This window comes from Hyaena hyaena, unplaced genomic scaffold (genome assembly GCF_003009895.1).
Source record: "Hyaena hyaena isolate Hyena2069 unplaced genomic scaffold, ASM300989v1 scaffold_239, whole genome shotgun sequence".
In the NCBI taxonomy this organism is placed as follows: Eukaryota; Metazoa; Chordata; class Mammalia; order Carnivora; family Hyaenidae; genus Hyaena; species Hyaena hyaena.
The window spans coordinates 336,617-348,948 of NW_024080871.1; the positions used below are offsets into that span (position 1 = coordinate 336,617).

General features: G+C 37.3%; 1 protein-coding gene across 2 annotated transcripts in view; it reads right to left on the bottom strand.

The window, feature by feature from the left end:
- Nucleotides 1-4,962: 4,962 nt before the first annotated feature.
- KLHL1 (kelch like family member 1) overlaps nt 4,963-12,332 on the bottom strand; it is a 368,129-nt gene continuing 360,759 nt past the window's right edge. For both annotated transcript variants that reach the window (XM_039244388.1, XM_039244387.1), the window contains one exon: nt 4,963-5,814. In XM_039244388.1, coding sequence (XP_039100319.1) covers nt 5,755-5,814 — 60 coding nt within the window. In that variant the 3' untranslated portion in view covers nt 4,963-5,754. The remainder of the gene's footprint in view (nt 5,815-12,332) is intronic.

Genomic DNA, 12,332 nt, shown 5'->3' on the forward strand with positions numbered 1-12,332 from the left:
GGATCCCCATGGATTATTATGAGAGGCTATGCCAGGCTTACTGCGTTTACACCCCATTCGATCCCAAGGCACAAGAAAGCCAACAGAGGGTAAACACCTCTTTCATGGCCCAAGCCACTCCAGATATCACAAGGAAGCTCGAAGAATTTGAAAGTTTTGGGGGGATGAACATCACACAGTTGATCAAGTTTGCTAACAAGGTCTACATGAACAAGGAGGACCCTGCTGAGAGGGAAGCTGAGAAAAAGATGAGGAAAAAGGTCAACCTCCTCCCGTTGCTTTAAAGGAAAAGGACTACAAAAGAATGGAGAAGTTCCTACCACCAAAAGGGGGGGAGCCCAGGAACACCTTAGCAAGGGATCAATGTGCCTATTGCAAGGAGAAAGGACATTGGAAAAATGAATGTCCCAACTGGTAAAAAGTCCCAGAAACCCAGCTGATATGAAAAAAAAAAATGCTACGAAAAAGACCTCATAGAGCTAGTAGTAATAGATTCAGATTGAGAGGGACTGGGCTCATTTGGCACCCATGAACCCATGGTCAAATTGAAAGTAGGGGACCAAACTATTACTTTTATGGTCGACATGGGGACTGAACATTCTGTGGTCACCTTCTCCGTGGCCCCCTTTAGCAAGAAGACTGCTAACATCTCCGAGGCCACAGAGAAATGGGCAATGCAACAGCCCTTCTACCAAGCCCATCGATGTGAACTTGGGGACCACACAGCATAGCCTGAGTTCCTCTATCTACCCGAGTGCCCTCCATCAAAACAAAAATAAGGAAGAAATACTAAAACCCCTCGAGGCCATCTGGTTCCCAAAAATGGTTGCAGTTCTACACTGCAAAGGACACCACAAAGGAGATGACCCTACCACATGAGGAAATTGCCTGGTAGATGAGGCAGCTAAAGTAGCACCCATTAGGGAGGCAGACAAGGTCCTGACTCTGACACTCCCAGCAGAGACCCTTCCACCAAAATATACTAAAAAAGAAATAAAATGGGTTGAGATCGAGGGGGCCACCCAGACCAAGGAAGGATGGTGGAAACTGCTAGATGAGTTTCCATCCCAACAGCCCTCGGAGGGCATCTAGTTGGTGAATACCATCAACTCACCCATCTAGGAAAAACTGCATTAGAGGCTCTCCTCAAGAAAGGCAGTACTACATCAGCCAGCTGCCAGCATTCTATCGAACAACAAGTGAATGGTATGTGAATTGCACCAGGAATAATGCCAAATCCATGCCTGACCCCTGCCAGGTGTCCAAAGGGTAGGAGCTACCCCCTTTGAAGATTTAGCAATAGATTTTACAGATGTCCAGACAAGTCAAGGATTTAGATCCCTCATGGTAATAGTCTGCACATACTCTGGATGGGTTGAAGCTTTCTCCACCAGGACAGAATGGAGCCAGGAGGTAGCTGAAGTCCTCCTAAAAGAGATTGTCACCCGGTTCTGCCTGCCGGCTACAATCCACAGTGATAATGGACCTGCATTCATGGTGGACGTTATACAAACTTTAACCAAGTCGTTCAACATCACTTGGAAGCTTCATACCACTTACCGGCCTCATACTGTTATTCTGACCACCCCTACTGCCCTCAACGTCACAGATATCATTCCATGGGTTCACCACTATAGAGTCACGAGGGCCAATCTTGAGGAGCTCCAAATTTGGAAGACTGATCCAAGTCCAAGGAACCTGCTCAAAGTGACCTCCTGTAGAGTCCTGGATTCGTAGGATCTTCAGCCCTGCTCCAGCCACACCGCAGAAGCTGGCTGGTCTGTGCACTGCAGAAGCTTAAGGAATTGCCATTCCAAGAAGATAGACTGTTCTTACTCTTTGCCATCGGGTTGGCAGAGGTTACCCCAGAAAGCTGGGAAACAGCGAAAGGTTCCTGTCCCCACTCACCTTCCTCTTATGAATAGGATGTTCTGTTGGTATTGATTGCCTCTAATCTGGGCCCCATTTGTAAGAGCAGGGCACCTTCAGTGGAAGAATTTAAGGAGTTTAAAAGCTTAAATGTGGTGTAACCTCTTTCGATCTGTTGAGTTGCCTCCCAGTAAGGTTGCTAATGCCATTTTGGGGAGTGTTGGTACTGATGTTTGTGCCTCACTTCAAGAAAAAGAAATTGTATTTAGATTAACCTTCAATCTTAAGGTTCAGGATAAAGGAGCAGTGATGCTACCCATACTCATAGGGGCAGAAATAGCCATGGGGATAGGGACTGGCATAGGAGACCTAGGCTCTTCTGTGGGACCAAGTGGCTGACTCCCTAGTGTCCCTACAGAGCCACATAAGTTCCCTGGCAGAAAATTGCCCTCCAGAACAGATGGCCAGTTGACCTCTTCTCTGCCGAGAGAAAGGGCACCTGCATCTTCTTCGGAGACTTTGTAAACCAGTCAGGAATAGTCACAAGCAAAGTCCGGGAAATAAGGAAAAAAACCAGTCCATAATAAAGATGATGCCCTATAATACAGACTAGATCTGTTTAAAGGGGCATCAAAGGAGGGAATGATAGGGAAAACCTGTTGTAAGATGGCTGACAGGACTGATAAGAAAACACCTGTCCCTGATATAAAAGACTCCCTCTTCCAGGTTCTTCTTCCCGCCTTGCTTGTCCTGCACATTAATGAGGAATGCGGAAGTAACAGGCTATACATTGTTCCCTCTGCTAATACTCAGGGCTCAGACCTCTGGAGAATGATCTCCTCCAAGTGCCGCTTGGTGCTTCTCCTGGGTGATCCAGACCTGGTTCCGTAACATTCTTATTAATGGCCATAATTAAAATTGAAAGTATTTGCAGAAAATTCTGACTTCATAGTGCTATTTGAAAAAGTGTTATACTCCAGGGTTGGCAATGAATAAAAACATGGAACGGTATCTTGGAAAAACTAGCTTCAATGATGCTATTTTCTACAGTTTCCTTATTTAAATATGCCTATATATTAAATATAGTCTAAAGAGGGAAATAGTGAATCTTGTTAGCAGAAATTTTACCTCAAGTGGAGATCTTTAGCAAAGTTGATTTATCAGTTGACAGAGTCAAGTTTCGAATCCTGTACTGGAGTCTTGGCAGAGTAGGTAATAAGTGCTGGGACTTATTTAGTCTGTGACCTTGGAGGAGAATTTCCTTTTCAGTGAATTGGCACAATGACCTTCATCCTCCCTTCATTCTCCCTATCAGTTCATCGTCTAGACTGCTTTTCAATGTCATCATTTGATCAATTAATGTATACACTCACTCTGTGCAATGTAAGCAGCAGTAGTAGGCTAATGTGATCTCCATATAGAAAATAGAAGGATGAGGGGCGCCTGGGTGGCTTAGTCGGTTAAGCGTCCGACTTTCGCTTAGGTCATGATCTCGCGGTTCGTGGGTTCGAGCCCCGCGTCGGGCTCTGTGCTGACTGCCAGCTCAGAGCCTGGAGCCTGTTTCAGTCTGTGACTCCCTCTCTCTTTGACCCTCCCCTGCTCATGCTGTCTCTCTCTCTCTCTCCTAGAAATAAATAAAACATAAAAAAAAAAAAAAGAAAAAGAAAATAGAAGGATGAATGAAGCAAATTTGCTTCAGGAAAATTCCTTCTCAGGAAAACAAATATTGTAAAAATATTATACATCAAATTTTAAGTATGACCACCACAAAACTTTATTGGTTAAAAAATAGACATATTTACTTTATCTTCTCCTATTCTTTAAAGTTTCAAAGCTATGTTATCTATTCCAGCTAGCTAACATTCTTTGTATATTCTATGTCTTGGAGAAAATATGTGGGCAGAAGAAACCAAATATACTTAACACTACTAAACCATACACTTAGAAATGGTTAAGATAAATTTCATGCTATGCATTTTTTATCTGCAATTTTTAAAAATCATCAATACTTCCTCCTGTCTTATACTTATAGTGGCATAATTTTTCTGAGGTCAAATGTGACCAATAAATTTGATCCTATGTATATGTTGGGGAAATTTAGATTCCCTAATATTTCCTTTGTGCGAACTATCAATACTTTTCTTGGTTATTAGATTTCAAACATTTTTTTCCACCTAACAACAAAAATCAATCCCATGGTTTACCCTGACACAAAGAGGAGTTTTTTGGGGTTTTGGGGGGGATTTATGTTTTTTACCTTTTCTAGCTCCTAGCTCCTGCACAATTATCAGCACTCATTATGGGATGTGTGTTTTGTAGGCATTATTGCTAAGTGCCTCAACCCAGTGACTACGGAAGAAAGCAATAATTAAAGACTGTATTTGGTGTCAGCATAATATTTAAGAGGAAATAAACACTTTGAGAGATATATACTCCTTGATTATTTTGAAAACTCAAGCAATAAAAGTAGCCTTATCTCTGCAGTATACCTTATCAGTTTTTTTAAAATGTTTTGAAATTTATTCATTTTTGAGAAAGAGAGAGAGAGAAAGTGAATGGGGGAGGGGCAGAGAGACACACAGAGAATCCAAAGCAGGCTCCAGGCTCCAAACTCTCAGGAGAGAGCCAGACGCAGGGCTCAAACTCATGAACCATGAGATCATGACCTGAGCGAAAGTCGGACGCTTAACTGGCTGAGCCACCCAGGCGCCCAACCTTATCTGAGTTTTTAACTCAGATCTGAATTAAAATTTATTGAAGAAAGATACAGTGATAAAAGCAAATTTTCTATCATTTATTAATCATATATAATTTACAAGAATCTTTAAGGACATTGTGTAATGTTTCCACTTTATGCTTTAAACAATTACAAACATTTGGCATAAAATAATGTCATATCAATGTAACAAGTTTGAAAAGTAGGAAATGAGAATCTGAAGTTTGCCCTCCTAACAATGATCGTTAACACTCCAAATGAATGGATCATAGATTTCTCTCTCAAAATTCTAAGTTGTTTTTGTTTTTTATGAACAAAATTCTAAAAGACTTTAACATGCAAATGATGTATATATATATACATATATATATAACATTCAGAATAACTAGTTTTCATGCTTACACTGAACTCAACGTAAGGCAAAAGCCCATAATTATACTGATTCTTTGGCTCAGTGTGTTCAAAAAGCAAAGCAATGTGGTAAGCCTCATGAAAACAATCCTTTGTGTTTGCCAGCTTCAGATTGCTAATATGGTTGCAATAAAATTGAACCATCCAACTCTGATATGCGCAGCTTTGATTAGCAGAACAGTTGGTTTTCTGAATGCGAGAGACAGGGTTGAATCTGTTTCTCTAATTGTCCTCATAGTTGAGAAAATGAGAAAGAAGCATGTTTGTTTTAGTAAAATATCATTCTGCCTCCTGGAATGACCACATCTGATTAGGAGAATAGTATACCAATCAGATTCTGTCACATGAAACACCATGTCTTTGACATCTCTGATATTGCCACAAACTAATAAAGCAATTGAAAGAGCTGTAGTCTTGAAATTATCCGTGTCACAAATATTGGTCTCCCTTCTTAATTGCTCAAGAGAAACAAGCGTTTGGTAACTTTAGTTATTGTATACTATAATACAAAACAAATTACCAATAACCATTCCTGAACTAACTAATACAAGGCCAGACATTGTTCCCATAGCAGTTTGATGTGGGTTTTTTTTTTTTTATTCCTATAATTCTCTTTGATATTCTACCTCTTTTGACATCAGTAGGTAAATCTACAGAAATCCTTGTTCTTGAATTTTCATCTCAGGAAATTCCCATTCTTGCTCTCTTTTATAAAAATAACCACTCCAGCAAATAAAATATCTCCAAATAAAAATAAGTCATGGTTGCTTGATGACTACCACACAGGCACCCGCTCTCCCGATATTCAAAGAAGCCATCTGTTGAAAAAGATGAAATACAATTTAAGACAATTTTTACTGTCATAGAAAAGTATACAAATTGTAATATATTTAAAACATTCATATGAGTTAAGATCATAAATACATGTGCTTCTATTTTCCCAATTCAGCCACAAGTAGTAAAATAAAAATGGAAACAATGAAAATGGCATTTACAAAAGAGAAATAATTTGCATATTGAAATTGTTAAGACTTGCAATCATTTACAGAATTATTAATACAAGTAATAAGATATTTAATGATTTTTAAATCATAAAGACATAAAGATGCTATAGAAATGTTTCGAGCAAAGATTTATTTCTGGGCTTGCATGGACACATTTCTGATGATATTTCATAGTGGTATCTTGGAGTATATTTCCGATGAAATAGCTATTACACTTATTGAAATAATTTTGAAGTTATTTCCCCAGATAGTATATGGAATTAAATGTGTTATTCATTCGTTCTAAACAGAGACATAAGATGAAGTAACTTCAATATTTTGTCATAAATAGGCCATAATTACAATTGCTATAGTGCTTATTAAAAAATTCTACCTTATGATAGTCATAGAAATGAGAATTGAGATGTTTTTAATAATCCCGAATATGAAATTGGCTAGAAATATATTAAAAACAATAATTTTTACACTTTGTAATGAAAATTTATTCCATAGAGGTAAGTCAAGAGTTGAGTAATTTGAGCATTTTGATATGAAAGATTTTCATTACAGTTTTCTAAGAAAATTTATGCACATAAAAATATCACAGTAGGCTAGAAATGACAGGATATTATTCCTAACTGAAAAGAAAGTGAATAAAGTATAAGAAATAAAACAGATAAGAGAAAAATAACCTCAGATCACATACATTATCTTACTGATTGAGAAAAGACATGGTTTCACTCTTTAAATATGAAAATTACCACCTTATCCACAGTTCTTTTAAATGTACTTACCTGCCATTTCTTTGCAGAGTTAAGACAGATAGACACACACACACATACACACACACACACACACACACACACACACACCGCAACTCCCCATATGATACTTTATTATTCCTTTCATTTGTAGTAAGAATAATTTTTATAGATCACCATATCATCTTTATAATCCTATCATGTATTGTTATTTTTGTGACAGTTATGTGAATGGAATGTCAGGGGACAATATATAAGTCAATGCATACAAACTGAAGTGTATCTGACTCCAAAATGCACACACTTTCCAATGACCCTCCTTTTTAAGTATTGTTTCACATCAGAATCGTCTAAGGAACTTATACAAAGTACATTTGCTCATGCTCTACAACTCAATAGGAAGGGGATAAATATGGGGTAGGAGTATTTTTGAAAACTTTCCCAAATACCCTCCAATGTTCATTCAATACTGAGAAATCCTGTGCATAGTTTCTAGAAAAAGTGTAGAGTGAATAATTTCACTTTATATCCATCTACATCTACATCTCTGTACCTGCATGAGTGTGTTTATAAAAATGAATCTCTGTACTTTTTTCCAAAAATATGCTATTCCTCCTGTGATTCCTGTGTCAGTTAATGACACCACTCTCAGGTTACTCAAGATAGAAACCTAGGGTACATCCATGACCTTTAGTTTTACCTCACCAACCCTACCTCTGAATAATCATCAAGTCCTATATCTCTCCATCTAACATAATTATATCCATTCCTATCAGTTCACATTACAATTTTACTTTGAGTGTGAAGTATTGTAGACTATGCCACTCTGGCATATTGATTACTTTGAATTAAAGGTATTTCAGAGATGACTAGTACAGAAGGGACTTGCTGACGCTCCTTGGTCTCACTGAAGGCAGGAGATAAATCTCCTATGTAAAACGTAACTTCCCTGTACCCCGATGGTAGAAAGCATCCTTATCACCAAAGAAAGGGAATATAGAGCCAAGGACGCTGTATAAGTAAACCTTCTTCCTTCTTTAGCAATTTGCTACCATAAGCTCAAATCCCTTGTCTTGTCAGTTGATCAAATTTATCATTTTGTTGAAAAGGAATAAAGCTTTCTGCTTTAGCCACATCTCTGATTTTCATATTTTCGTGGGGTTCCCATACATACAAAATTAAAATTTTATCCCATTCATCTATCTTATATTAATTTAACTATTAGACCAACCAAATAACCTAGAAGGAGTAAGGAAAAGGTTTCTACCCCTACAGTGTAGATTGGGTAAAATACCCTCCTAACAGATTTCTCTGACTAATCTTGCTTTCTCCTGTTTTTCACATCTTATCAAGTGCAGTTATTTTGAAACAGAATTATGATTCTTTACTTTCCCTGCTTAAAATTCGTTAACTCCCATTCAGCCTTATATCGAAGTCAAGATTCTAAAAACATGACTTCTGGCCCTGCATCATATAGACTCTCTTTATGTCTCCAAACTCCTCGCTTACCACTTAACTTTTGGCCAGTACAACATGTTACGTGTTCTTCCTGCAATTTTTTTCAAATTCTTGTTTTTTTTAAAAATATTTTTATTTATTTCGAGGAGAGAGAGAGACAGAGTGAGCAGGGGAGAGTTAGAGAGAGAGGGAGACACAGACTCCGAATCAGGCTCCAGGCTCTGAGCTGACAGTCAGCACAGTGCCCAACGCGGGGCTCGAACCCACGAACCGCGAGATCATGCCCTAAGTGAAAGTCGGACGCTTAACCGACTAAGCCACCCAGGCGCCCCTCAAATTCTTGTCCTCAAACCAAACCATTCCCATATTACAACATCCAAACCATTCTGATATTTTTATCTGGTTAACTATTACCCACATGTCAGGCTTCATTATACATGCTATTTCCTGAAGGAAGATTTCCCACCCAACACAGTTAAGTTCTATCATAGATCTAAATATTTCCCTTACCACAGAATCTATCTTGCTATTTTGAGCATATCATATATTCTACATAATTACATTTTAAATACTTAAGAGAGCTTTTGTCCTTTTCTCCCTTGTTCTACCTTCATCTTATTAAATATATATATTACCTCTTTCTCTAACTTCATCTTATTTAATATAAATATATATTAAAATACATATATTACATGTGCTTGCTATGCTCTCCCTCGAGGGTTGCACCATCATCCCTAGAATGAAAACCTAAAAAGGTTGGCGACAGAACCAATTGGAAAAAAAAAAAACAAACACCTGAGAATGTAGATATTTCACGAGGCTCCCCTCTCTACAGTAGCCCCTCTTGAAGGGGGAATATCTTCCAACACCCTTAGAGGATGACTGAAACCATGGATAGAACCAAACATGTTCTCTACTGTGTCTTCCTCTGACAAGGTTTAATTAACAAATAAATACTATAAGAGACGAACAATAATAGCTAATAATAAAATAGAACAATTATAACAATATACTGTAATAATAGAATTAGGCTACACCTAACCTTCTGACAATACTTCCCTAATCTTCTGATAATACTTCAGGAAGAGGGTCACCAGCTCCCAAACTACAGTAGACCACTGTTAACTGAAGCCAGGAAAAGGAAAAGTACAGATAAGGGGATACTACCATATATCTATTGTGTGCAAATAAACTAAACTCATACACAGCAGAACAAACTGAGTTGCTACAGTAGTACTCAACTAATTTTGTTAAGAAATATCCACATTGAATGCAAACTGGTGCAGCCCCTCTGGGAAACAGTGTGGAGGTTCCTCAGGAAACTAACAATAGAACTCCCCTATGACCCAGCAATAGCACTGCTAGGAATTTACCCAAGGGATACAGAAATGCTGAGGCATAGGAGCACATGTACCCCAATGTTCATAGCAGCACTCTCCACAATAGCTAAAACATGGAAAGAGCCTAAGTGTCCATCAACAGATGAATGGATCAAGAAGATGTGGTTTATCTATACCATGGAATACTACATGGCAATGAGAAACAATGAAATCTGGCCATGTGTAGCAACATGGATGGACCTTGAGGGTGTTATGCTGAGTGAAATAAGTCAGGCAGAGAAGGACAAATATCATATGTTTGCACGTATAGGAGGATTAGGAGGAACTTAACTGAGGACCAATCGGGAGAAGAAGTGGGGAAATGGTGGGGGAGAGGAAGGGAGGCAAACCATGAGAGACTCTTGAATGCTGAGAACAAACTGAGGACTGATGGATGGGGTGGGGAGGGGCGAGATGGGCATGGAGGGGGGCACTTGTGGGGATGAGCACTGGGTGTTATATGGAAACCAACTTGACAATAAACTATTTGTAAGAAAAAAAATAAAAATGATAACAAAAATATATCCACATTGTCTTTTACACCATGCCAGCAATTATGATAGTCTTTGGGGAGATGATAGTAAATCACACAGTATCTTTCTTTACAGCTACAGGTGGATGTAACATAATAGTACTATGTCAATGACCAAGACAACACATGAAAGAGTGTTTTTACCCAGACCAGGAAAAATGGAATAAAGTTCTTTTTTTATGCCTTCAGGCATACATATTTTTTTCAAATAAAATACAAGAAATAAAGCCAGTATTAAGTGACAATTCAAATTTATTAAAACTCATACACACGTACACAAGTATCCATGCATTCTCAGTAAAACTATCTAAGACATGAAGCTGGAAATTGCTCCCTAATCTATTAACGTTATTTATAATTAGCTAGCTTAGGAAGTGTTCCAAATACACATTCTTGGATATTTTAATATAGTTTATTTACTCTAATGCTCAGTCATTTGAGGATCCCAAAGATAAAGAGGATAAGCTACTGCTTTTCTCTGTTTATGGGATAAATGGAGTAAAACAAGCATTATCTAGCACATATGGGATTTTTTCCCCCCAGGGACCTAGAATCCTGAAAATTTTAAAAGTGATTTTGTGTGGGTCTGCTATCTTAAAAATATAAATAGTAAAAATATATAGACAAAATCTCAGAGTAATTTAAATGCTTTGAAATTAACGTTTATTGTACTTAAACAAAGTTATTATAAAACATTTTTGTAAAGCTGTTACAAAACATTTAAATACCACCTTCCTGTTTGTAAGCTATTATATGATCCAAAAAAAAGCACAATAAAATGCAGATGAGGGAAAATGGTCTTAGGAGACTTTTACCTATTATTACTACATAGATTATTTTGATTTCAGTTTTATAAAAATGATAAGCAAAATGGCTAATTATTATAAAATTGTAATGAAGAGTACATTCTATCATTGTTATGCCCATAAATTTCCTTTATTTAATGTTCATTTGTGAAAGTGGCACGTTTTAAATGTATATCATTGAATTGGTACATTTCCTTAGCAAACCAACAATCATTAATCCATGCAGTGTTTCCTTTGTAAACACTAGGTACTTAGAAGGAGGATTGGTTAAAATATATCCTCTAAAATCTTAGTGCAGTAATTACAAAGTTCTTTTATATTGGCTGCTCTTTGGATAAGAAATGATTATAATCTTACAATTAAGGTAAAATACAGAAAATCACATGATCTAGTACTCCAAATACTTTCAATTCTTTCCTTCATTCTGACTTCTTTTTTCCTTCTTAGCCAAATTCATCTATCTCCTTTGAAATCAAAGGGTTTTCTCTTAGGGAAGGGTAAGATTAATAAGGCAGTACCTTAGTCTGGACATTCGGAATTTAGTTTTATACGTCACACTCAGCCTATCTCAATAATCTGGTTGAACATGTATCACCAAAACTGGCACAATCAAGGAAATTATGTATCTTTAAAAAGTAAGTATCTTTAAAAGAAACTTACTTCAACCAGTGTTCAATACTTGAGATAAACTTTATTCAATTTCTGTGACACCTCCCCTCTAATAAAAATAGAACCCTCCATCCACTGAGGAATATTAGGAGATGAGGTTCTTATTCTGCTTCAACTAAATAAGGCTTTGGAATCTCATTATACCCATTGATGGAAATGGTTTATTTGTTTATTGGAATGATATCTTGCTTCTAGGTTTCTGATAAAGGGGAGGAATAATAGTAATACTGAGAGATTTGGAAAAGAAATAAATAAAATACAAGGACACAAGTCTAAGAATATATCTATTCCCTCTATTAAAAATGAGATCATAGTAGCTATACAGAATAAGGGGTTTTCTGTTATAATTTGATTGCACTGCCCTCATTTTCCCCAGCACCCACACACACAACACAAATCCTCCAGCTATGTGACCAGACTGGGAGCTGCCTTATTCTAGCATGATCCTGAGTCTCTAACTACAGTATACTGTATATCAAGAGATAACACCTCACTTAAGATGAGCTAATTATTTTACTCCATCTTTCTGACTAAAGTGATTGTCTGGGAGTGAGCACTTTCTACATAAGAGATCATTTAGAACCCTTTGCTGTTTGTTTATTTGTTTATTTTGAATTAAACACAGGTGCTTTGTTTTTGTTTTCTGTTAATGGCTGTGAAGATTACTACTTGGAATTTCTAGCAGCTCTATTCCTTGGTAAATGCTCTCTGCAGTCAGTAACAGTCAGTCTAATAAAGATAGTAAAGC